The 27,744-nt window shown below is 41.7% G+C and overlaps 1 protein-coding gene across 2 annotated transcripts in view; it reads left to right on the top strand.

The window, feature by feature from the left end:
• The first annotated feature begins 768 nt into the window (after positions 1–768).
• Positions 769–27,744, top strand: part of drgx (dorsal root ganglia homeobox) — a 47,228-nt gene continuing 20,252 nt past the window's right edge. The window contains exons 1-6 of one of the 2 annotated variants that reach the window (XM_062975959.1): positions 769–1,370; positions 3,090–3,191; positions 7,295–7,392; positions 9,472–9,573; positions 17,319–17,491; positions 17,882–17,994. In XM_062975959.1, coding sequence (XP_062832029.1) covers positions 3,158–3,191; positions 7,295–7,392; positions 9,472–9,573; positions 17,319–17,491; positions 17,882–17,994 — 520 coding nt within the window. In that variant the 5' untranslated portion in view covers positions 769–1,370; positions 3,090–3,157. The remainder of the gene's footprint in view (positions 1,371–3,089; positions 3,192–7,294; positions 7,393–9,471; positions 9,574–17,318; positions 17,492–17,881; positions 17,995–27,744) is intronic. The other variant, XM_003225408.4, reaches the window with a different exon arrangement.

Here is a 27,744-nt window from a genome sequence, read left to right on the forward strand (position 1 = left end):
GGTAACACAACCCCAGGCCTATTTACGACGAGGGATTTCCTATCCGGAGAAGGTCAACTTCGCTCTGCTTATGAGTCAAGAAGGATCCTCTGAAGATGCCAAACAACAGAGGCAGAAAACAGTCGCGAGGAAATGCCCGGAAACTAAACAACACTCCAGTCAAGAGACATAGATAAAGCGCGGGAAACCTGTCTCCAAGGAGAGTTTGTGAACCACTGCGTTTGATTACGACATTTGAGAGTGAACACAAAGGAATCCCAGGGAGAGAGGCGTTTGCTTTGACCTCCGCAGCGCAGAAGGGACGCAAAGAAGGCCGCGTCCCCTCTTAATGACCCCGCTCTCGCATCCATAGGTTACTACGGGGAATAACATAAAGCAAGGCCTGCTCCAAACCAAAACAATCCGCCTCCTATTCCTAGACAAGGCGCAACTCCTCAACAGTTGCCTGACTGACTGCATCTTCTGACGCAACTTACTTGCTTGCGCGGAATCAAAATCCCAACTTTGTTTTCATTGGTGCATAAATTAATTACACGCATTTAATAACCCCAATATCATTATATTCCCCCTTTAATATCGTAAAGGCTGTACACCAGGGAGGCACTTAAAAGGGCAGGGGGCCCGTAAGCGGCGATTATCTCGCCGTAATGCTATTACGCAGCCAATTACGCGCCATTATCCCCTTTCCCCCCGTTTCCCCCCGAGCTGGCGAATGGGAACATTTCAGCCGGGTGCGTTCAACGGCTCGTTTTTGGGCCCGGGCCTGCGTCTCGGAAGCCTTTTAAAAAGTAATTGCGAAAGGTCCCAGCGCATCTCATTTGGAGGCGGGGAACGCGGCGCAATCCGGGGACGCCCCGCTGCGAACAAAATCAAACTCCCGCTTCGGAAAAGCGAGGCGGCTTCTGGAAGGGGCTCCGAATGGGCCATTAGCGGCAGGCGGCGGGCGAGGCGGCGCGAAGGCGGGCTCCGGGCCCAGTCCGGCCCCCTCCCGGCCTCTGCCCGCCGCCCACGGGGGGAGAGTGGGGGATGATCACCAGAATGGGACGGGGCCTCCTCCCCGCCTGCCTGCCTGCCTGCCTTGGTTCGCCCTCCTGGTGTTGACTGAGAAGTGACGCGCCTTTCCTCCCTCCGCGCACCACGTGGGTCATTGGGAAGGCCCAGTAGACCTATCCCAAGTTCCTCACTGTAGACGGCGCTGGCAATAATCAGATTAGGGCCAATTACGCGTGAGATTATAAAAACGAGTGCGCGCCGGCTGGAGAGGGGAGACAGCTTCGCCAAGGAAGCAGCATCAGCATCAGCATCCGAGGCCCAGGCCGGAGGAGAAGCCAAGCCCAGGAGCTGCCACTTCCGTCCCTCCCGGAGTAAAGGTAGAGACTTATTATTATCCTCCTCCTCATCCTCGTTCGTGGGGTGGCTTCTCCAAGAGTGGATGGCGCTCAATCCTTACACGGCTCTCCGCTCGCCCGCAGCATCCAGCTGCCAGAACTCGGGTGGAGTCACGCAGGGCTTCCCTTTCCTAACCCATCCACAAGATTTATTTATTAGAAGATACTCTTCAAAACGAAATACTCAAGACTGGATCTACACTGCCCTATATCCCAGATTATCTGTTTTGAACTGCATTGTATGAGTCCGTACTGCCAGATAACCCGAGGTCAAATCCTGGGATGTAGGGCGGTGTAGATCCTGCTTTAGGCAAGTCATCGGCTGCTCCTCAAACTCAGTTTGAGGTTAAACGCTAAGGTCCGCGCTCTCTTTTGGGGAAAGTTCTCCGGAGTGTTGTCGAAGGCTTTCATGCCCGGAATCACCGGGTTGCTGTGGGTTTTCCGGGATGTACAGCCATGTTCCAGAAGCATTCTCTCCCACGTTTCGCCCGCATCTATGCCAGGCATCCTCAGAGGTCGTGAGGTCTGTTAGAAACTAGACAAGTGCGGTTTTTATATCTGTGGAAAGTCCAGGGTGGGAGAAAGAACCCTTGTCTGTTTGAGGCAGGCGTGTTGCAATTGTCCAGCTTGATTAGCATTGAATATCCCTGCAGTTTCAGGGCCTGGCTGCTTCCTGCCTGGGGGAATCTTGTCGATAGTATCTGTGTCTCTGCAGAGCGTAGCACTGAATAGCCTTCCAGCTTCAAAGCCTGACTGCTTCCTGCCTGGGGTGAATGCTTTGTTGGGAGGTGTTAACTGGCCCCGATTGATTCATGTCTGGAATTACCCTGTCTTCAGAGTGTTGTTCTTTATTTACTGTCCTGATTTTGGAGTTTTTTAAAAAAAAAAAAAATACTGGTAACACGATTTTGTTCATTTTCATGGTTCCCCCCTTTCTGTTGAAATTGTCCACATGCTTGTGGATTTCAGTGGCAGTAAGCAGCCAGACCTTGGAGCTGAAAGGCTATTCAGTGCTGATCAAGGTGATTAACTGCAACATTCATACTTGCCTCCAACAGACAAGAGTTCTTTCTCCCACCCTAGACCTTCCACAGATATCTAAACTTCACTTGCCTAGTTTCCAACAGACCTCACAACGTGTTGTGGAAGGCTTTCATGGCCGGGATCACAGGGTTGTTGTATGTTTTCCGGGCTGTATGGCCATGTTCCAGAAGTATTCTCTCCTGACGTTTCGCTCACATCTATGGCAGGCATCCTCAGAGGTTGCCTGCCATACATTCGGGCAAAACTTCAGGAGAGAATGCTTCTGGAACATGGCCTTACAGCCCGGAAAACATACAACAACCCTGAGACCTCACAACCTCTGAGGATGCCTGCCATACATGCGGGCAAAACTTCAGGAGAGAATGCTTCTGGAACATGGCCTTACAGCCCGGAAAACTCACAGCAACCAGGTGATTCCGGTCATGAAAGCCTTGGACAGCACAACCTGGGATCAGATCCTAGGATATTATAGCCTCAGATGAGTCATCAGTGTGAGGGTAAATGCTAAGGTCCGCGCTCTCGTTTAGTGAAAGTTCCATTCCTAGAATGTAATCCGGCCATTTAGGTAGCCATTAGCGAAGGTTGTTTCCCACTCTGAGCTCGGGGCCGAAGTACGGAGTGGGTCGCCTTTTAACGAGCCTCCGCTGTTTGTTCCAGACAGAAAAGCGCCGGCAGCTGCTTCCTCCGCCCGCCCGTCCTCCTGCCGCTCTTCCTCTCGCCCGACCATGTTTTATTTCCACTGCCCCCCGCAACTGGAAGGTGAGTGTGGCCACGGCGCGGACACGTAAGTAAGGAGCGGGCTTTGGCGCGGCGTGCGACGGGGCGGGCGCGCCTTGCTCTTTCGCGGATGAGGAGAGGCAAAGGGGAGAGGAGCTCTGTGCGCGGCCCTTTCCCCCGGGGGTCTTGGCCACCTGCCCGCCGCTCCCTCTCTCTTCCTCTCCCTGCCTCCCTCGGGGCGCCTCCCCGTCTGCACAGATGGCCCCGTTCCGCCTCTAATCGGGGAGCCCCTCCCGCCCGCGGGCAGCATACATCTTCCACGCCGAGGCCTTTGCAAAGAGCGGCTTCGACGTTGATCCTGCTCTTCCTTTGCTTCCCAAGGAGGGCAGCGAGTTTAACCCCTCGACAGTGAACAGGGAAAGAAAGTCCACACAGCGGAATAAAATCCCACATTATCTGCTTTGAACTGGAATATATGGCGCTGTGGACTCAGGTAACCCAGTTCAAAGCAGGTCTTGTGCCTTGATATTCTGGGTTATAGGGCTGTGTGGAAGGGCCCTTCAGAGGGCCGTTTTGTCAGTGACTTCCAAATAAACTGAGTGGGAAAAGGGAAGGCGTGACAGAGCTGTCATCTCCCTGCCTTCTGTCCAGTTTGTTGCGCCTTGCCCATTTTTACTCATTGGTGGATTGGCTTTCAACGCGGGCCCTTCCACAGAGCCCTGTATCCCAGAATATCAAGGCAGAAAATCCCACAATATTGAACTGGGTCATCTGAGTCCGCATTCAGATAATGTGGGATTTGTTGCCTTGATATTCTGGGATATAGGGTTGTGTGCCCAGGGTTGGCAGAAAGGAGGTTCCCAGCGCAACTCAGCCTCCCCGTTCTGTGTCCCCAATGTGTTTCAATGGGTCTCCTTCCCAATTTGCGGCCTCTTTGGACCTTATCCCATTGTTCTGTGTCTTCAATGTGTTTCAATGGGTCCCCTTCGCAATTCGCAGGCGCTCAAGGAATGGTTTTGCTCTGAGGGCAATTCTGAGGAGAGGTTTCCGCCCGCGCGCTCTCGCTCTCTCTCTGCGGCCCCCTTCGGAGGGGAACTTCGCCTCAGTCTCGCAGGAAAAAGGGCGGGAAAAGGGGCGGCGAACCCCTAAGGAAATGAGTCCTTACAGAACGTACTGATGAAGCGACCGGTTTAAGACTCTGGCATGAATCAAATGAACACACCAATCTTTGGGCGAGAGCGGAGGTTAGAAAGGGTGCGGCTGCCAAAATGAAATGCAAAAGGCTTGGCAACGACGAGACACCGTCCCATCACACGATTTTGGTCCCTGGGCTACAAATGCAATTTCTTAAATGGTTCTTTCATACAAACGTGGACAAAGTTTGTTTTCGTGGAAGGGACACCCTGAAGCACATTTTGCTCTTCTTTTTCAATTAATACCTCATAGTCTCAACTAATCTAACATAGGGTTGCTGTGCGTTTTCCGTGCAGTATGGTTCCAGAAGCATTGTCTCCTGACGTTCCGCCCCTATTTATGGCAAGCATCCTCAGAGGTTATGAGGTCTGTTGGAAACTAGTCAGGTAAAAGGTAAAGGTTTTCCCCTGACTTCAAGTCTAGTCCTATAGGACTCTGGAGGTTGGTGCTCGTCTCCATTTTTAAGCCGAAGCGCCGGTGTTGGCCATAGACACCTCCAAGGTCATTTGGCTGGCATGGCTGCATGGAGCACACTTACTAAAAGGTAAAGGTTTCCCCTGACGTTAAGTCCAGTTATGTCTGACTCTGGGGGTTGGTGCTCATCTCCATTTCTAAGCCGAAGAGCCGGCGTTGTCCGTAGACACCTTTGGCCGGCATGACTGCATGGAGCGCCGTTACCTTCCCGTCGGAGCGGTACCTATTGATCTACTCACATTGGCATGTTTTCGAACTGTTAGGTTGGCAGAAGCTGGAGCTAACAGCGGAAGCTCACTCCGCTCCCGGGGTTTGAACCTGGGACCTTTCGGTCTGCAAGTTTAGCAGCTCAGCGCTTTAACACACTTCGCCACCGGGGCTCAGCACACTTACTAGTCGCGGGGATTATGTATCTGTGGAAAGTTCAGGGTGGGAGAAAGAACTCTTGCCTGTTGGAGGCAAGTGTGAATGTTGATTAGCATTAGAATGATTAGCATTAGCATTGATTAGCATTAGAATGGTCTTGCAGCTTCGAGGCCTGGCTGCTTCCTGCCTAGGGGATCCTTTGTTGAGAGGAGTTAGCTGATTGATTTATGTCTGGAATTCCCCTGCGTTCTTTAATTATTGTCCTGACTTGAGAGGTTTTTTAAATACTAACCTAGTTCGTGGCAGCCACGAAAACGAAGCAACTACTTTCGAAGTAAGCACCGCATAATGAAAGGACAAGTAACACTTTCAAACCAGGCAAATTTTGTTACACCGTGTAACTTGCACTCCGGCTTTCCTGAAAACTTCGAATGGCAGCGAAGGTGGGAATATAGCATTCTGGCTGAAATGTAAGTTTATGCTGTAATCCCAGGAGAGCGATTCGTCTTGACCTGAAAACCGAACATATGAGTAAACCAAAGGCCCTTCCACACAGCTGGATACAAGGCCACACGTTCTGCTTTGAACTGGGATATATGGCAGTGTGGACTCAGATAACCCAGTTCAAAGATATTGTGGGATTTTCTGCCCTGATATTCAGGGTTATATGGCTGTGTGGAAGGGCCCCGCGTATGCGCCTTGGCGTGGCTTCAGTCCGCGGCTCCGACATCTGTCTCGCGGCGGCTGCTGCTGCGTAAGCGGTTTGCACGAAGCAGCCATTAGGAGGGTCTTCAAAAGGCCCCTCGCGCGCGTCAGAGGCTTTAAATCGATCTAATCCAATGAGGTAATGGGTTCGGGCCCAGGAATGGGAATTGGTTTCGGGCTGCCTAGGATTCTACATCATGTTTACAATCCTGGCCTGTTTCCGGCCATCTCTTGGGAACTAAAACAGAAACAAACCAATCAACAACAAAAAAATATCCTACCTCTCGTCTCTGGAAAGAAAGTTTAGTGTTACAACCCAGAAAGGGTGCGCCTCAAGGGTTACAATTCTTCGCTTCAGGTCGTCTCAGGTCCCTTCCACACAGCCATATAACCCAGAATATCAAGGCAGGAAATCTGCTGTGAACTGGCTTATCAGAGTCCACACTGTGGGATTTTCTGCCTTGATATTCTGAGATAAAGAGCTTTGTTGAAGGGTCCCCAGGAATATCATATAAGGCAGAGAATCCCACAATATCTGCTTTGAACTGGGTTATCTGAGTCCACACTGCCATATATCCCAGTTCAGAGCAGAATATGTGGGATTTTATTCAGCTGTGTGGAAGGGGCCTTGGATAAACAGAAAACCTGGGGTCAGATCCTGGGATATAGGAGCCCCTGTCTGGGGCTCCTTCTGCACAGCTGGATAAAATCCACATTGAACTGGATTATATGGCAGCGTGGACTCAGATAACCCAGTTCAAAGCAGATATTGTGGGATTTTCTGCCTAGATATTCTGGGCTAGATGGCTGTGAGGAAGGGCCCAAAGATATGGGATGGAGAAGGAAAGAAAGAAGCAACTGTACAACTTGTGGAGGCCATGGGTACAGGCATTAAACTCAGGCCCCTTCCACACAGTCCTATAACTGTGGAAATCCCACAATATCTACTTTGAACTGGACCCGGATAACTCAGTTCAAAGCAGATATTGTGGGATTTCCTGCCTTGCTATTCTGGGTTATAGGACTATGTCGAATAAGAGCACTCAGACTGCTGCTATTTGACGGGGCGGGGGCTTGGAAGAGGAGACGAGTTGGAGTTTTCCAAGGCTGGGCTCTTCTCTATAAATCGGTCCCCCTCGAAGGGCTTTCCTCTCTCGCGCCGTTCATTTGTGATTTGTTGTTCGACCCAATTCGTTTCCTGGAGGCCAGAAGGAAGTCTCCCTCGGCCCGTGGTTCAAGGAAAGGAAAAGCACCTGCCCAAGAAGGAAAGGTGAGGCGCGTGCTGCTCCTCCCTGGGCGCGCGCGCCGTCAGCGCTCTCGTGAGTGGCCACGCGGGCCCCTGGGCTCGTGCCCCGAGGCCCTCAGAGGACGTCTCTCGCCCCTTCCCCCGCCCTCCCCTGCCACAGGTGCCACGCCCTTCGGAGGTCCCTCAGCGGCTGACTTCGACGACGGCTTCCTGCGTCGTAAACAGCGCCGGAACAGAACCACCTTCACCCTGCAGCAGGTACTTCCTCCTCTCCTTCTCTCCCTCCCCGGCAGTACCCCTTTCTTTCTCTCGAGTCCCGGGCAGGCCGAAGCCTGGCCTTGAGTAGCGCGGGGATTTGGATGTTGGGAAACCATCCTCACCATTGGACATCATGGCTAGAGCTGATGGGCGTTGTGATACAGCAACATCTGCAAGGCCGCAGTTTGCTCTGTTCTGTCAGGATAGTGGGGTTTGAATGTGTTGGGGAATCTGAACTGTTAGGCTCGAAATAACCCTCAGTTGGGGTGATTCCTCCCTCACAGAATTCCATTGCTACATCATCAAAGGGCGGTGTGGAGACAGTGGCTAGTTTGGTTTTTTTTTTTCGTGTCAGGAGCAACCAGAGTTGCTTCTGGAGTGAGAGAATTGGCCGTCTGCAAGGACGTCGCCCAGGGGACGCCCGGATGTTTTTGATGTTTTACCATCCTTGTGGGAGGCTTCTCTCATGTCCCCGCATGGAGCTGGAGCTGAAAGAGGGAGCTCATCCACCCCCTTCCCCGGGTGGGATTCGAACCTGGCAGCTTTCAGGTCAGCAACCCAACCTTCAAGTCACGAGGCTTTTATCCCCTAGGCCATAGGAGGCTCCCACAATAGTGGCTGGTAGGAAGAGGAAAGACAAGGCCCTTTTTGAGGAGCATGCATAGGAATGTGGGGGAAGAAATCCCTTGGCTTAGCCCTGTCTCTAGCCTAGCTACTTATTGAGGACTGGAGATTTGATGACACAAGAGACTTGTGCAGTTCAGGGATGAAACCCAACAGTATGTAGATACAAGGCTTGCAAATATGTTCAGCTTCACATTTCCCAACCTCCCACATTACAAGGGCTGTTGGGTTGCAGTTCCCATTATCTCCAGTTCCTAGGGTGGAAATTGTTGATTCTCAACACCTGGTGATTAAAATTAAGTAAAAGCCAAAGAGCACCAAACCGGTGTAGAAAAATTAGTTGGCCCACTGTACCCACAGATTCAAATCGCAGGAAAGGAGGTTCTACTTTACCATTAGCACCAGGAGATGCTCAACAGTAGAACTTTCTGCCTCGGAGTGCGGTGGAAGCTCCATCCTTGAAACGTTTAAACAGAGGCTGGATTGCCATCTGTCAGGGATACTTTGATTATGCTTTTCCTCCATGGCAGGGGATTGGAATAGATGGCCCATGTGGTCTCTTCCAACTCTATGATTCTATTATTCTCTGTCCATGGATTCAAAGGCCTTTTGAAGGTGTCATTGCATACCATAGAATCACAGAATCTTAGAGTTGGAAGAGACCTCATGGGCCATCTAGTCCAAACACCTGCCAAGAAGGAGAAAAATCCTCATTCAAAGCACCCCCCCCCCCCCCCCCCAGAGATGGCCATCCAGCCTCTGCTTAAAAGCCTCCAAAGAAGGAGCCTCCACCACATTCCGGGGCAGTGAATTCCACTGCTGAACAGCTCTCACAGTGAGGAAGTTCTTCCTAATGTTCAGGTGGTCTCCTTTCCTGTAATTTAAAGTCATTGTTCCTAGTCTCCAGGGCAGCAGAAAACAAGCTTGCTCCCTCCTCCCTATGACTTCCCCTCACATATTTGTACATGGCCATCATGTCTCCTCTCAGCTTTCTCTTCTGCAGTCTATGTCCAGCTGCTTGAGAAGCTGCTTCTCATGGTACTTGTTCTCCAGACCCTTGATCGTTTTAGTCACCCTCCTCTGGATACCTTCCATCTTGTCAACATCTCCTTTCAATTGCGGTACCCAGAATTGGACACAGTATTCCAGGTGTAGCCTGACAAAGGCAGAATAGAGGGGTAGCATTACTTCCCTGGATCTAGACACTATACTCCTATTTATGTAGGCCAAAATCTCATTGGCTTTTTTAGATGCCCGTGACAGGTAACCATAAAGCTGATGTGGCCCTCAATGGAAATGGGTTTGACATCCCTGTTTTATGTGAACCTCAGGAGTGTTTCCTTCAGTTGGATATTAGTTCTGAAAAGATTTCTTAGGTTTCATATCAGTCCCAATCCCCATGTTTCTCTCCCCCCCCCCTTCCTCTTAGTGATGTAACTTCTTGTCTTTGACTAGCTGGAAGCTCTAGAAACCGTTTTTGCACAAACTCACTATCCAGACGTGTTCACTCGAGAGGAGCTAGCCATGAAAATCAACCTTACTGAAGCTCGAGTTCAGGTAAACAATAATTTGCTCTAGCAAGAGAAATGCTTTCTACCGCATCTTTCTCTCCTCCCCCATTCTCCTTTCTCTCCCCACTCGGTGCTTTTTGACATCATTCAATTCACTGGGTACTGCCTGTGAGGAGGACCCATTTGCACATTTGGCCAAAGAAAGCAAATGAAGCCAATCTGTCATTTTCATGATGCACTTTAATAACATCAACATAATGTGGAATATTAGATTAGGTTGATTAATCGGTCATTCATAATTAACCAGTGATAATGTTCTACACTAATTTGTCCGTGTCTCTAAGGTACTAAATTACATCAATGCACATCCATTTCCTGCCTTTGAAGGGGGAGGGGGAAGGGTGGGGATGCTGAGAATGGATGAGACTCTCCCAGCCAGCTCCCATCTTCTGCAAAATTGCTGCCCAATGAAATTGACTACCTCAGAACAGGGGCCAACGCTCCGGCACTATGCAAACCTCACTGAAGTGAATGGATCCACTTTCCTTGGGGGAAATTTCTAATGCTTTTACGTACAGAGATGCAAAGAAAGACATTTGGATCCTTAAGAAGTTATCTTGATTTACTTTCCAGGGTTTTGGACAGTGTGTGCAAAGGCAGTTAATGAGAAAATAAGCAAACTGGAATGCATAACCTATATAATTGTATTAAAAACTAGAAAGCTAGAAAAGTTTACTAAATAACTTTAAAACAGTACTTGGGGCTGCATTTTGCATTACTTTAGTGTACCATTAATGTGATTGCCCTCAGCTGTTTATGGGCATGAGTACTTGGTGAACCAGGAAGTAATTACGGTCATCTAAAAAGGTCTTGATTTTGTCCTTGCAGCCCACCCCCTTCTCCTGTTCCAGTTGAACTGGAAATTGGAAACATCCACCTGATTGAATATCCTTAAGGGCTACCTTAAGGATCACAGCTTTTATGACATGTGGATAGAGTTGAAACTCTGGGGAGTGCTGCTGCAGTACCCATTTCTCAGTGCTTAGCTTCCCTCCCCATCCACTGGGTCTGATGATTCAGGTGCAGCTGAGAGGCAGTATCATGTAAAGAAGGGCCTGTTTTTTTAGACTTATTGTTATACCTACTTATGTTGGACACTGCTGTCACTATTTCAGCTTTAGAGTATAGCCCACAAGCTAGTTTATGATGTTCAATTTTCAAAATCAGAACGAGTAAGTATCTATGCAGAGGGAATGCTTTCCCTATTTCTATCACCGTGATTCACTGAAATCATCCAGGAATCCCCATCCTTCTACTTTCTGTTCATGGAAGAGATCTTTCTCTCTTTGTTGGATAGAATTTCCCTGGCTGTCTTTAAAGTACAGCAGTCCTCCTACTTTAATGTATCTTTAAATGTTCCCCCAGTAAGTAGATAGTATGTTAAGGGTTTATTTGTGTGAACAAAATTCAGAAACACAAACCAGGTGCAGGGTGTTACTGCCCAATACATACCCTGCTTAGCAATAATAGTCAACCTTCCTCCCAGCTCTCATGTGTTATTTATGGGGCTTTTCTTGCCTGCTGTTTTTGTCTTCTTTTTATGTAGATGCTCAGGGTTAAGACTATGCAAAAATCTAATTGTAGGAAATGCTTTCCCACTTCCCCAGGTCATGTTAGCATCTCTTAAAACCCAGTGGCCACGGAAAGATAATGGAATTCGCTGCAGTAAATTGGAGATTGTAAACAAATTATTTCTTCCATAATCAGATTATGCAACCTTGATTATTAAATCTGAACATGAATCATTGGTCATGTGCAGGGAAATTAAACTGGTTATTATTATTTGGACATTCAAATCTCCCTTTTGCCAGTACAGTGGAGGTGATGGCTTGGGGTTTCCCTCCCACCATTTTAGCAATTGGTGCCTAAAGACTGCACTGCAAATTGAGATAAATGGGACAATTATTGAGCATTGAGAAGTGGAAGATCATAACTTCTCCCTGAAAGGTGCAAGGGTGAGATAGGGGTGGTAACAATTAGAGTGTTTAGCCTTGTTGTGGGCTATTGTGCAAGCAGACAATAGATGCTAAGGTTTGCTTTCATGCTGGGACATGGGGAAATAGGGGAAGGGAATCATGTTTACATTTCTGCCCCTTGCTCATTCAAATATGATTAATGTGGTGGGAAGACACATCTTAATCGAAGATGATGTTGTCAAACAAAAACTAAATAGGGAAATAAACGACTTCATCAGGCTCTTTCTTCAGAAGCTGGCATACTGTCATTGCAAAGTCATTAAAATATGATAATGAAAAATAGCTCAATTAAATGTTGTTATAGCTGTGACCTTCATTCAATTAAGATACAAGGAAGTGTCTGCAATTGGCTTTGCATTTAGCTCTCCTAAATTTAGAATGCAGATAAAATCACCATTCAGCCTTTGCTGATACATTCAATTAAAAGCATGCTAAACAAAAGTGGAACAATAATACAAACAACAATACACAGCACACTATAATCTTTTAAACTGTGTATTTTTTATCAGTAGCCACAAGCTAGATTTTCTATAACCATAATAACATCTTCAACACGGTTAAGCCAAAGTATTTCTATTTAAAATAATGGACAGCCCAGTCATGTTCTAATTTGATTCTAGTCAGAGAAAATCCTGGTATTGGGACATAGTAGAATTGTAGATTCATTCACTGCACCGCAATTAAATTAAAGTAGTTGGGGTTTAGTTGCCTAATTCGACTAATGTGAACAAAGCTGAACATGTTCAAATTGAAACCATTCTAAGCTCGATTCTGAGATTTTAGAATAAATTCCCAAGGCCACAAAAAATAATAGAATTGTTGCTAAGAGTGGAAAGAATTGTTCCACAAACTGCACCAGCATGAATGTAACTGGCATGCAAAGTTTTAGACTATAAATACAATGGATAAAGGAAACATTTCAGTTTAATACATTGTAGTAAAGCCTTACCATGATCATGTTTATAATCTTGTAAATTAAACAGAGCATATTTATTGACATATTTTCTGAAATCTATATTTTAGTAAAAGGAATGGCTCCTTCCACTCTTGCAAGAATAATTGTCTCTGCCTAGTTGTACTTCTTTCTCCTGCGGATTGTTATCTAACAAGTGCATAGAAAATGTTAGCATGAAATAAGGAATTGTGGAATATTGTAGTTCTAGAGTTTAATACCCAACATGAAAACCTAGAATTTTGCTCCTAACCTAGGAGATTGTCGCATTTTTTCAGAGAGGAAAATAGAAAATCGTAATTCATTTTATTGACTCAGAGGCAGAAATGGTTGTCAGCTTTTGTATTTTAGTGGTATGTGTGGATTCTAGCATTAGAAGAGAGGTGAAATAGAAATGAAATACTTAATAAACAAATTGACAAAATCTGATTTAATGCTCAGGAACACTTTCTTCAGGCAGTTTGAAAATAAAAGACTTAGCTAATGCACATTAGAAAAGGAATAATAGAAAGGTATTGCATTTTGAAGTAGTACATGAAGCAAGTAAAGGAAGAAAAACAAAGGTAAGCATTTTTGGTGTCTAGGTATTAAATCTATGACCTTGATATTAATAGCATCACTGTTTGAACATAGGGTTCAACAGCTTCTTCCCTTCAGAATGTTCTTAAGAGAACTGGAAATGACTGTTAATCGATGTGTTTCAAAATGATACTGCAGACACCTAGTCATGAAATGATGTAAAGATGGCATTCAGATGGCAGTAATTAATATAATTTTATATTGCTATCTAATTCATCATAAGGAGTGGCTAAACTATTTGCCACAGAGTTTCCTATCACATCTCACCTCATATGTAAGATCAGACAGATTGGGGACAAGTTCCAAGTTTACCAAATGTCATCAGTCTTGTTACAATCCCTTCTTAGATTTTAGGTAGGTTATGTGTAAACATTTGGAAAAAAATACCTTAAGACAATATATGTAGATACAAATACGTCAACAATGTACTACCATATTTTGCACTCAGGTTTGTCAGTGTAAGCATTTGAAAGGGAGAATGGAAGTAAACATGAGATTATTTCTTCAATTTTAGTCTTGTACCCTTTCCTTTTGAGAAAATTTCAATGCCTGTGAAGAAAAAAACACATCATTTTTAAAAAATGCTGAAAATTGTGTATGCTTGTGAAATAATTTAATATCTGCATGAAGACACTGCACAGAGAAATCACCCAATAACCTAGTCAAGTAATGTCAATTTTCTTTGTGCAGTATCCTTAATCTATATGGAAGGAAAACCAAAGAAATTGTTGGGAGTCACTTTTTAAATTTGTATCAATTCTCTATTTCTTACCCTTTATCACTCAAAATTCTCACAACTATCCTCAGAACGATCCCATCCATTTCTAATTATAAAGGCAAAATGTAAGTCAGGAACAGTTTGCAAATTAATTTGCTTAATTATTGATTCATTAGATATCTCCCCTAACGTGACTGAATCACATGGGTTTCCTGATTAACAGTGAAGCTAATGCTATACTTTAAATAATCAATTTAGGTTGTTAAAATTCATTAAAGGATGATGTAGTTCTCTCAGGGCACTTCTACACTGACACTTTAATCCAGCTTGGAATTGGTTCAAAAGGAACCGGTTTTGCTGTATGGATTATCAGATTTCAATACCTGGAACTGGTTTGAGCCTAGGAAGGTAATTACATTTATTATGAAACCTGGCCTCAAATTGTTGCCCAGTGAAGCAGGAAAACGCCAGGAGAAAAAGGATTAGAATTAAAGAAAACACGCCACATGTTTCTGTGGTGGCTTGATTATTCCAATGAAATAAGAAAATGGTAGGACTTTCTTTAAATGGAATGGGTGGAAAATTTGCTTGTTCATCAAGTGGCCTTCGAGTGGTAAGAGCCTTTTTGTTTGTTTCATTTATATTGTATCTTCGTCCTAGCTTTAGAAGTCAAAGTGACATATACAAGGTAAAACAAATACACCTTAAAATTCATGGAACTAAAACATATAAAAACAGTTAAACAATAGAAAGTCAGTCACCATTCAGTCTACTGGATTCAAGAGAAAAGAGAAGGAAGGTTGCAAGTCTTTTTGTTGGAAATAGCAACCTCCCAAGCCTTTTACTAATTATTTGTTAATGTATATATTTGCTAACCTGTATTCTATGTTGATTTGCTAGTTTGACTGACCTCTTTGTTGTGGGAGGAGTTATAGACATGTGATTGTACTGAGCATGTTTAGACTCAGGACTCCATTTTGTATTCACTTTTGCATCAGACCTCAGTGGAGGTGGATGCCTGTTTGCTTATGGACTTCAGTAAGTACAACTATACTTAAAGATTATGGGCTGTTGATTAAGAATGATGCCTGTATACTCAACACAGGGAGAAGTTACAGCCTATCTGTAACTGAACTTTAATAAGAAATGTGCCTATATGGCGAATTAATACAAGATGTTTATGAGTAAACAAGATATGTTATTCTTCAAAGAAGGCTTTGTTTTTTTATCGCTGAGTGCATATTTTAAACTAAAAGGTTTTAAAGGGAGTATATGTTTTGGGCAAATGCAACAACAATTTCAACTTTAAAGAAACAACCATCATCTGCTAACCAATTACATTTTGTAGTGTCATGTCTTTGTCCCTAGCAGTTCAAAGACAATGTTTCTTCAGTTTAACAGCTGAGTTACCTGTGTGCCATGACATTAATGATTGTGAATATCACTTGTTCAAAGAGTTGCCTTCTAACAAGGTCATGCTTTTCTTGACTAGTGGTTTCCAAAAGGTAGTCTCCGTATATTCATTGAGATTCACATTTGCCAAAATGGATATGTGCCCAGAGACTTGGTGCAGTTATTTTCCAATACTTTTTGTGATGAACTATAATGAGCCCCTTTAATTCTTTAAGGTATTTATTGTTTATAAAATACTAGACACTTGGACAATGGAAGCCTCAGGCCCCCTTCCACACAGCTGAATAAAATCCCACATTTTCTGTTTTGAACTGAAGTATATGGCAGTGTGGACTCAGAAAAGCCAGTTCAAAGCAGATATTGTGGGATATTCTGCCTTGATATTCTAGATTATATGACTGTGGAAGGGCCCTCAGGTTCACACCAAATACCTCTGTTCAGTATCCCATTTCTTCAAATTGGCCAATGAAATGTACCTATGACAAGCCCACACTTAGGATTAAAAACCAATAGTTCTCCTCTAGTATTACACTTACTAATATTCAAAGGTATAAAACTGGAGGTCCTATAAGAAAGATCTGGGCCTGTATAAAGGATGCGTTGGCATCACATATCTCGAATCAGAATTACTTTTTTCACTATAAAGCACCCTCAAAATTATTATTTTGTTAAAATAATGATACAACATAATTTTTAGTTTCATATAGTAATAGTATTGGAACCTCTATTATATTTTCAAGCTATTAAAAGGTCATTAACATTTTAAATATTTTGCCCACATTGGGCAAGCTGACACTGTTTATGATAGATACAAAACTTTTTTCTTAAAATGCTTATATGCTGCATAAATCTATAGGAGTTAGGTGTACATTAATACAAACCATGCGCTTCCTTGCACAAGGTCTATTAAAATATTTATTAGATTATGTAAGTAGAGTATAACCATTCACATTCCAGAAAGAAAGAAAAGAGACACCCTTCTGGTATCATCTATCTTATAGCTTTTCCATTTCTATACTTGTCTACTACTTTATCTGTTTTTCCCCCTCCCTCTCCCACTCAAGCCTTCCCTCCGGGAAAAGCTGTCCTTCTCTTTCAAATATTATTTTATTTGTTTGATCATAAAGATTGTCTGATTCAGTTCCTTGTATTTTCTTTTCCTTTTACTCTGGCTGTCAACTCCTTCCATTTCGAGTCCCAGTTCTCCTTAGAATATCAGTTGATGTATTTAGTTCTCTTTTCAGTAATATAGTCTTGTAGCATATAGCCTGCTACGTATTCATACCATTTTTTATTTCCCATTTTCCGTGCTCTTTCCAATCCTGGGCAACAGTTGCCTGAGAAAGGAAGGAAGGCCTCATCTATACTCACCATTTAATACTTATGGCTCCAAGCTAACTTGAAACTGACAGCCACAAAATGCACTATGCGTATATAATGTATTAAAGATATTCATAGGGAAGTCCAAATGAAGCGTTATAAGCCACTGCAGTGGATTCTAATATATTCCAGGGAAAACTGGGCTCCACAGAATCTAGAACATATGGCAGACGCCCACCATTGCCAATATGATTTGTAAAATTTGGAACACGGGCTGCTGACGAGGGATATTGAAAAATGCCACAAGGGCCTGGCTAGTTAGTAAGGGGTTAATTGACCTCTTGTCAGGAGTAATTACCTCCATCTTAACTCACTTTCCCATTTTTTTCCACCTCCTATGCCTCTGGAGTGCTGGTGTGCAAAAATTTGGGGGGGAGGGACCCTAAAAGTGATCTGAGGCCAAGTTCCATGGTAAATTTAATCACCTTCCTGGCCGCAAACTAATTCCAGGTCTATCTGTAATCATTGGCACAACGAAACTGGTTCTTTCACAAACAGTTCCAAACTGCTTTATAGTGTCAGTGTAGAAGGGCCCCCCAAAAAGAAAGACCGGAACACAGTTTAGTTTTCACTTGTAGAAAATGGTGCTTTCTTATGGCTTCAAGAGTGTCATAGAATTGTTGTACCAAGGGAAAGAAGAGAACATAGACACAAATAATGAATCTTTTATGTTGAAGCAAAGCTGTCCATTGATACTCTTCTTCCTAATTTAGGTCTGGTTCCAGAACAGAAGGGCTAAATGGAGGAAAACTGAAAGGGGGGCGTCTGAGCAGGAAGGGTCTAAGGAGGTAATGGCTGAAGTCACCCCTCCTGGAATGAATTTAAATTCTCCTTCTCCAGTTGATCAAACAAAGAATAAGAAGGAGAGTTTGGAGATTCAACAAAGGTGAGCTGTTGGGATAAGATAGTTTGTACAGAGCAGTTTATGAAGGGATTGAAATCAACATAAACAGCCATGTTTTGGTGGTAGTCACAATTTGTAGAGACCATCACTGATAATTTAGGAGTGAGTAATGCTGATCAGTCTCACACTGTTGTTATAAAACTAAATTACGGGCCCTTCCACACAGCCATATAGCCCAGAATATCAAGGCAGGTAATCTACAATATCTGCTTTGAACTGGGTTATCTGAGTGCCTACTGCTATATAATCCAGTTCAGTATGGATTTTATTCAGCTTTGTGGAATGAGAAAATAATAACCTTTTCCTTAAAGGACTACTAATGGGGCAGATTTTAATATGTGTTTACTCCCTGTTTTCCCACCCCCTCTTCAGCCTGAACAGAGCGGTTGCCCCTTCTGGACCCTTTTTCTCATCATGTCTACCAGGAACTCTTCTAAACACAACTACTTATGCCCAAGCACTGTCACAAGTTGCATCGCTTAAAGGTAAGGAACTAATTTGTTGATCACAGACTTGGGCAGCAGTAGATGCTTACATTCAGCGGTTTTATTATTTCCATTCTGGAGCCAAATATGAGCTAGATGTGGCTAGAAATATTTGGCATGCTATTGAAACTGATGCTATTTAAATATGTCTTTCTTTTTGGTTTTATGGTTAAATTTAGCTGGATTTTGTTGTAGTCTTATACACAATTACCCAGGAATTAGAACAGTGAAAACAGTGGATATCTAGTAGGTCCACATATTGCATAGGGTCCTATACATAATCTGATTTTCATGTAATATCTGGAACCTTTTTTGGTAAACAGAAACAAGTGAAGCTTGCCTGTGTTTCTGTCTCTCAAGAAATGAGACAGATTCTTATCTTTGGGAAGAGAAGTACATATAGACTCTGATACTTCTCTCTGCAGAGGAAAGAGAGATTTTTTTCTTGGCAGAGAGAGGTTATGGCAGCTGGGAGGTAGCTGCTCTCAGGAGCTCAGCACAGGCAACTTGGTCCCACACTACTCTCATTTTTGTCCTTGGAAGGGATCTTCACATATAGCTGAAACTGAATAACATGAATGCACATACACATGGGCCCACTGTACTTCTGCATGACTAAATACAGGCTTGTGCTATTACCAGAGCCAATTAAGTATCGAAACATATCTACAGGAACATGATCTGTCAGGTTAAACAGTTAAACCTGGAGTGAAAAACAGAGTCATTTTGTGGAGGAACCCTCGGTGTCACAGTGGGTTAAACCCTTGTGCCGGCAGGACTGATGTCTTGAAGGTTGGGTGGCTGACCTGAAGGTTGCCGGTTCGAATCCAACCCAAGGAGAGCGTGGATGAGCTCTCTCTATCAGCTCCATGTGGGGACATGAGAGAGGCCTTCCACAAGAATGGGAAAAACATCAAAACATTCAGGCATTCCCTGGGCAACGTCCTTGCAGATGGCCAGTTCTCTCACACCAGAAGTGACTTGCAGTTTCTCAAGTCACTCCTGACACGAAAATATAAATATTTTGTGTGTGACATATTGGCACACATTGTCTGGGCCCGAAATTCCCAATTTTCATATAAACCATCCTGGAAAGATGGGAGAAGAGTAGTAGTATATACAAATGTCAACAAAATAAATAATTCTGGTGATCTGTACATGGACATAGGGGCTTGGGGCTTGTAGGAAAAAAATTCCTCCCTGCCCATGAAGTAATGGATACTGGAACCAGTTCGGAGCCTAATTCTCTGGTGCGTATGAGCATCACTTAGGTCTCGATCTGGATCCTGTGCTTGACATATAATTAAGTGCATATTCATTTTACTTTCTCTTCCCGTATTGCCGGTGGTAGATGTGTCCATGGACAGTTTTCGTTCAGCTGAATATCTCTCCAATTCCTTCATAACTACTATTGTCCTCTAGTTTGCTTTTCTGATTAATGTCCTCCTTAGCTACATTCTGAATTTTGCCTTCTTTAGGAAGAGTTGTGATTGAGCCATGTTCCTTACATTTAATAATAATTGATTTAACAGTGCCCCAGTGAGTGATCATAGTCTGGGATATCTTTGAATTATGGTATTTTGATTAGTACTTTTGCACAACTCCATCCTGGACTAATATTAAATAGACTATTGGCCCTCATTATACTGGTGTGTCTTCTGAAGGCAATTGGTTCATCAGAGCTTATTTAGATGTATCACAGCAAAGAGGCTGAATACCCACGTAACTAATAAATGTCAGTTTGCTTTCATTTGCTTAATCTTTGTGGCACAATAAATTACTTTGCTTTTTCACAGTTTGTGAGTATCTTGTACACATCAAGTAGTAACAATTCCATCTGAATTTACAGTAGAGTCTCACTTATCCAAGCTAAATGGGCCGGCAGAATGTTGGATAAGCGAATATGTTGGATAATAAGAGGGATTAAGGAAAAGCTTATTAAACATCAAGTTAGATTATGATTTTACAAATGAAGCACCAAAATACCATGTTAGACAACAAATTTGACAGAAAAAGTAGTTCAATACGCAGTAATGCTATGTAGTAAATACTGTATTTACGAATTTAGCAGCAAAATATCATGATGTATTGAAAACATTGACTACAAAAATGCGTTGGATAATCCAGAAGTTGGATAAGCGAGTCTTGGATAAGTGAGACTCTAATGTATTTAAATTCTAGATTATGACACAAAATGTGAAAAAGTCAAATGTGTATGTGACTGCTTCTGCACAATATTGTTGGTATTTCTTAGTTTTTAAAATCTGAAAAATTCAGGCCTCTGATTTGTATTCTAATGGATCTTCTGGAGAAAATAATCAGGATTTCAAATCATTTGTTATGTGATTAGCTCTTAAATTGCTCCATTCCCCTAGACTTTTGTTTTGTATTTACCAAATATCATGTTTCTGTCTTGGACCATAATTTAGTCCACAAATCAAAGACAATCCCCTCTGAACAAATCTCACCTGGAAAACTCCATGATAGGTTTGCCCTGGGGTCTGAAATATATTTAAGGCAGTGTGGTTGTTGTTTGCCTTTAAGTAACTTTTGAATTATGTTGATCCTAAGGATAAGCTACCATGGGGTTTTCTAGGTGAAATTTGTTGTGCTTGTGCTATTACCTATAACTATGGGACATCTTTTAAAAGAGATAAACACCAGAAAGCTCTTGTGATTTAAAAATCTAATTTAATTTATTGACAAATATCCAGTCATCTTATTATGCATTATAAGTGACACACTGGGGAAAAGGTCTTCTCAGAAATTGTGTAGCCATGATGTTTATTTTCAGGGGACATTTGCTTTCTCTCACAGAGAGAGAAACAGTCTAAAAGAAAAATCCCTTTCAGCTCTTGATTTATTTATGCATTGTATAACAATATGAAGTTACCAGGAGAAATTAGCAGGCTAAAAGCAAGAAACCCGGGCATCTCCTTAATGGACAAAGGCAATTCATTAATAGAAAGACAATTAATGCAAGTTATAAAGAATCACTATAATTTTCAATGGAAATTCCTTATTACTGTAGGAGAACACTCATTCCTCCAAGACTTCATCAGAATCTTGCTTAATGCAGGTTGGAAGGATAAAAATAATTACTCTTGGTTCAGAATGATATCTATAGTTTATTCCTAACTCACACTTCCTCTTTCATATCATGTCTTGTTCTGTCGGCACAGCAGTCTGTACCATTGATAAGAAAGCTTTTGCACTGTACATCAAAGAACCCAGAAAGATCAATTATCATTATTCAGGGTTTGTACAGTCCTAAGACTGCAGAAAGCTTCATGGATGCCTGCAAAGGAAGATTGGATTCTACGTTGTGGTCCTGGGCGAACATAATTTGTCAGTGTTAGATCCCATCTTTAGATATTCTAGTGTCCAGAGTAGCAGAAAGCAGCTTGCCTCTCCCTCAATATGACATCCTTTCAGATATTTAAACATGGCTATCATGTCTCCTCTCATCTTTATTTTCTCCAGGCGAAATATACCCAGCATCCTAAACTGCTCGTCATAGGGCTTGGCTTTCACAGCTTTCATAACTTGGGTCTCTGTTAATACCATTTTGGATTTATTAGCTATCCCTCCCAATTCGGTGTCATCTACACATTTGATAAGCATGCCCCCTATTCTATCGTCTTAAGTAATTGATAATGAGGGGTTTTTTTTGGCAAATACGTTTTATTTTGTTTTTAAACAAGAAATTTTTTAGACTCAAATAAAAAGGAAAAGTGGGGGGAAAGAAGGGAAAGATGGGAAACACAAGAGGATACAATATGTAAGTTATGGAGCCATGTTAGTTAAATAGAATGATACTATTATATCATTGAAGACATAGAGGGAGTATCATTATACATATTCTTTAGTATAGGAAGATAGTGAAGTAAAAGGAAATTATTATTTTCTCTAATAAAAGATTATCCTCCAGGATCTGCATTGATTTCTTTTATCTTCTTGTATTGTTCCTTCTTTTCTGATCTAAGTTTGCATAGTGAGTGTTCCTTTTCCTTATTTTATCAATTACTGTATATACTTGAGTATAAGCCAACCTGAATATATGCCGAGGCACCTAATTTTACCTCAAAAAACTGGGAAAACCTATTGACTTGAGTATAAACCAAGGGTGAGAAATGCAGCAGCTACTGGTAAGTTTTAAAAATAAAAATAAAAATAGATATCAATAAAATTACATTAATTGAGGCACCAGTAGGGTAAATGTTTTTTTAATATTTACTTAAAACTGTAATTTAAGATAAGTTTGTCCAACTTTGATTAAACCATTATTCTAACCTTCTTCAACATAAGTGTGCTTACATATCCTTCCAATAATTGAGTAAAATAATAAATGTAATAATAACAATAATGATAGAGTAAAATAATGTAATGATAATAAAAATAAAGTAATAAATGTAATAATAAAATAAAAAGAGTATAATAACAACCACAATAATAATAATTAGAGTAAAATAAGGCAGGAAGGAAGGAGAGGGGGAGAAGCAACTGAGCAGATCTTCCAGCCAGGACTAAAGCCAGGAATCAAGGGGAGGGAGGGAGAGAGAGAGAGAGAGAGAGAGAGAGAGAAAAAGCCAGACCAGAGAGGGGGGCTACAGAGCAGATCTCCCAGCCAAGACTGAATCCAGGAATCAGGGAGTGAGGGAGGGGGGGGGGAGAGAGAGAGAGAGAGAGAGAGAGAGCCAGACCAGAGAGGGAAGCAACGGAGCAGATCTCCCAGCCAGGGCTGAAGGCAGGAAGGAAGGAAAGAATGCACCGGGAAGCGACCTCGGATCCCGGGCAGCAGCAGCAGCAGCAGAGAGGGAGGGGAAAGGCATGCGCAGGGCGAGGGAGGAGGAAAGAAGGGAGAGCTAGGTTGCTGAGTGGAGAAGTGAGAGTCCTGGACAGAAGGCGTGGGCTGAAAGAAGCCCTTTATAATCCCCACACTTTCCCACCAGGACCCTCACTCAAGTATAGGCCGAGGGGGTCTTTTTAAGCCTATATTAGAGTATATTTAGTAACTTATTTAAACTCTATTTTTTCTATTCTTGGTGGCAGCTAGCTATATACATATCTTAATATTAATTTCTTTTGTTAGTAGATTAGTAACATACATTAAATATTTATTATAGTTATCATTCACATAGATTCTACACATATTAAATCTTTCTATATAAATGTATAGATTTATAAGATCAATCTACTTGAAGTTATACACTTCTATTCTAATTCAAAAGTAGAATCATCAATTTTCTAACTCCTTTTTGCTCTTAAATATACAAATTATATAATTAATACACATGTACTGTATTACTTCATAATACTCTTAGTTCAGAAATCCTATTGCATCTTCTGTTTTTTTATACAATCCATAAAAGGTTTCCATTATTCTTGCAGTTTTCGTGTATTAGCTTGTTATAGAATTAAAGTTAATTTGTCAGTTTCAGTCATTTCAATTTTTTTTAAATAAATTTATCTGGTGTTGGTGTCCTTCATTGCTTCCATAGTTTTGCATATTCAGTTCTTGCTTCTGTAGTCATGTACAGGAAGATTCTTTTCTGGTGTTTTGGTATTTACTTGTCTAGTTGTCCCAATAAAAAAGTTTCTGGTTTTAGTGTTATTTTCTTTTTTATTATGTTTTCAATATCAGAATGCACTTTTATACCTTTGGGCAAGTCCACCACGTATGATAAAAGGTTCCAGTTGTTTGTTTACATTTACAGCATAAATTTGATTTTTCATTCATCTTTGAGAGTTTTTCTAGAGTTATATACTATCTGTAGATCATTTTGTAATTTTTTTAACCAAGTAACTTTTTGTAAATTCTAATACTTTCTTCCAAAGTTCCTCCCATTCTTCTAAATTTATTGTTTGGACTATGTTTTTTGCCCACTGGATCATGGGATCTTTTAATTGTTCATCAGTTGTGTATTCCTGTTTGTTTTTTGTTTGTAGTAATAAATTCCATTGATTCTCCGATTCTTGTATGCCTGCTTTTTTATCTGAGCAAAGTCTCTGTTAAAGTTGATGGTAGTGGAACCATGTCATTGTTGGATCTTCTACTTGTAACTCTTCTAATGATTTTAGTTTCTGTAATGTTCCTTTTTCAAGTAGTTGTTTATAAGACAAAATTTTACTAGCTTCTTTGTGAGGATATCATGGGGGACTTTGCCAAAGGCCTTATTGAAATCCAGATGTGAAGAAATCCACAGCATTTCTTCATCAACCAATCTTGCAACTGTTTTTGAGAAACCTATGTTGACTTTGTATGGCATTTCTTTCTGCTTACAGATTGTCTGTGTAATGTTCTGCTCCAGAATCTTTCCTAGCATTGATGTCAGGCTGACTGGATGGTAATTGTTTGTTGCCACACCCCCCCCCCCCTTTAAAGATGGGGACAGCATTTACTTTCCTTCAGTCTGCTGTAACTTATTCTATTCTCCAGAAACTCACAAAGAAGATTGCCAATAGTACTGAAAATACTTCTGCTAGTTGTTGAATATCCTTGGATGTAATTCATCTGGCCCTGGAAACTTGAATCATTTACATTAGCCAGATATTCCTGTACTGCCTCTTTACCTATTCTGTGCTGCATTTCTCCTATTGCACCAAATGCTCCATTATCCTCAAGCTGAGCACTTTTAACCTTTTGAGAGAAGACTGAGGCAAAAGATGGTGTTGGGCAAATCTGTCTGGTTCAGTCTTATTGGCTGCATTCTGGAGCTTGTGGGAAGGAAGAGACAGTGCTGGGAAGATGGAGATGCACGAATTTTGCTACCCATCCAGCCTGCAATTGCCTCGCCCAATGAATCAGGTGGGCTAATTGTTCCCCCCCCCCCCCCCTGGATTTATTATTCACAAGTTTGTGCTGTGGCTTTACTAGCTCAACTTCCTAGTCCTGCTCCTTTTTCTGTCTCTCCGCCTCTGTCCTGTCAACAACATCAGAACCTCACTTTCTTTCCTTCCTTTCCACCATGAAGCCTCATCTAGATTTCAAACCCCTTCCTTTGTTGCTTCATATGTGGAAGGGAGAGACGAAGGAGTTTAAAATCTGAATGAGGCTTCATAGTAAGAAAATGGGGAAGGGAATGAGGAGGTTGTGCTGTTGACAAGACTGTGTTGCCAAAGGGCAGTAGATGAGGTGGTATGAAGAAATGGAAGGAAATGGGTTTTCACAGCACAGTTCATTTCTTTCTCTTGTGAGGGAGAAACTTGGATTCACCATGAAGACCCCTGCAAGAACTTCATGGTAAAGCTAAATTTCTTCTCTTAAAGGAGGGAAATTAATAGCACAGATTTTTTTATTTTTTCCTCCTGAAAGAGATGACAACAGAGGTAACACAGATAAACCAAAATGAAGAGTGGCATAGCCAAGTTAGTATGGTAACTTTGGTTCATATGGAAAGGAAACGTAGAGGTAAAATACTCGGAGGGGGGAATAGCAGACTCCAATTGCTACTCTGTAGTAGTGATGCATATGATTTCACTCTCTAAGGCTTAGACTTAGAGCTTCTGTGGGTTGCACTTTGTGAGGACCACACCTGGCCCTCAGGCCGCATGTTGTGCAGGCCTGTTTTAGGGAGAAATGACAGAAACAAATCATTTTCTCCTTAGCCTCACCTTAAAATTCTTCTTTCCAAGAATGAAAGAACTGGAAGAGTACCGTCTTACCTTTGTTGTTCAGACTTCTTCAGCACTTACTTGTCTGTAGTACAATTGTACAAATAAAAAAGGTAATTTTGGTTAGTCTTACCCAAATGCATGCATGCAGTTCTGAACTTTTTAACATAAACTGCTTGATGAATAGTGGTGACAGCCGTGGAGATAAGGGAAGGAAAAAGATAACAGAAGATAATAGAAAACTATTAGAAAGGATTTCCTAGTGCTCCTTTTCAAGCAAGGCATGGAAAAGCACTTTTTTTTTAAAAAAGGAATGAAGTATAAGTTATTGTAACTGCACACAAGGAGAAAAGACTTATGTCCCCCTACTCTGGACTCTCTGAGAATGCAGAATAATGACCTATTCATCCCAGAAACTTTAGGGAAAAAAATTGTGTGTGTGTGTAATCATAAAACCCTAATATCAATATCCCCCTAGTAATCACTTAAATTTTCCTAAATAGTTTTCTTAATTATTTCAGTTCTATTTACACAACATTTTAACACTAATCTGTTACAATGTTATCTCATCTTGGTTTCATAATATCTTTCTGAATTAATGGAGTACATCAGTATAACCTCACAAAATAACAGTTAATTCAAGATTTTTAATATAGCAGTGAAATTGTCTTTTTATATCTAACTTCCATCTCCGCTTGTTAATGTGTTTTCTTGCTAAATAATATACAGTTACCAATGTAGTTGCCTCTTTTACAAATTAGCTTTATTTTCCCAATTTCATACATCAGATTTTATAATCCCTCAAGTTTCAAAATCTCAAAAAATCACAAAAATTCTGCTTATTAATCTAAAATAATATCAAATCTAGCCATTCTGTTTTAATTATTTAAATCTCATGTAGGATTTATTTCCAAAGTTCAGGTTTAGCATGAGATGGACATACCTGCTTTCAAGTCTTTCAAATCTTACATCATCCTAAGCAATCCTTAAGCAATAGATCTCTTCTTCTATGTTCTCCCAGAGCAGACTGCACATTTCATCAGAATGTCCTCATTTTAAATAGTTTTTATTCTCTTCACACTGTTTGCTCTTCACATTGTTCCCTCGATCTTCTACAGTCCTTCATTCTTCCATCAGATATTGTTGATTTCCATCCTACCAGATTCTGGCAGGAGCTTCTCACAAACTGTTCCTTGAATTCCCCCCCCCCCCCCCCCAATCTTATCACTTAGCCCAGCTTCTTCATGAAAGATGATGTTTCCACAAAACAATTTTAATTTTTCACTAATCCATCAGAGGATGATTTTTCTTCTGAAATCAAAACGGTAGCCATCTGGTTTGTGTTCATTTTTCTGATGTTACCTTTAGTTCTACCTTCAGGACCTCTGAATCAGCTCCCATTTGAGTAGTTTCTAATCTCAACTGCTTTAATTTCCAGGATCCCTTGGTTCAGACCATAGAATCATAGAGCTGGAAGAGACCACAAGGACCATTTAGTCCAACTCCTGATATGTAGGAACACACAATCAAAACATTTCTGACAGATAGCCATCCAACCTTAAGAAAAGAAGCCTATCCCCTTATCCTCAATGTGATATTTCAAATATTTAAACATGGCAATCATGTCCCCCATTACCTTCTTGTTTGCAAGCTAAACATACCTAGCTCCCTATGCTGTTCCTGATAGGGTATGATTTCTGTGCACATGTTCCACCTTGCCAATATCCTGCTTGAATCTTCAATCATTGTGACTTCTTGCTGCACAAATAACTTCTTTCTGTAGGTATTTCAAAAACTGTTAAAATAGCACAGAGCAAAAAACCCCCCACAAAACAAAAACTTTGGAATATCAATTTAGTCCTCTTCACCACTTGGGTATCAGTGTTCTTAACCAATTTTGCTTGCACCCAGTAGTTTTTAACATGTTTGGGTAGATTAATCACTTCATTGCTTCATGCCTCAATATTGTCCTTGGTTTATATTTAATTGCCTACTTTTTGTTTTTATTAATCTTCTAACCAGGTTTTAATATTATTGCAAATACTATTTTTTCATTATTAATCTTATTTTAATTTTGATTATCCAGTTTAATAACACTGGTTCCAACTTCAAAAAGTTAATCCATAAGCAGCATGG

The sequence above is a fragment of the Anolis carolinensis genome, chromosome 3, assembly GCF_035594765.1.
Source record: "Anolis carolinensis isolate JA03-04 chromosome 3, rAnoCar3.1.pri, whole genome shotgun sequence".
In the NCBI taxonomy this organism is placed as follows: domain Eukaryota; kingdom Metazoa; phylum Chordata; class Lepidosauria; order Squamata; family Dactyloidae; genus Anolis; species Anolis carolinensis.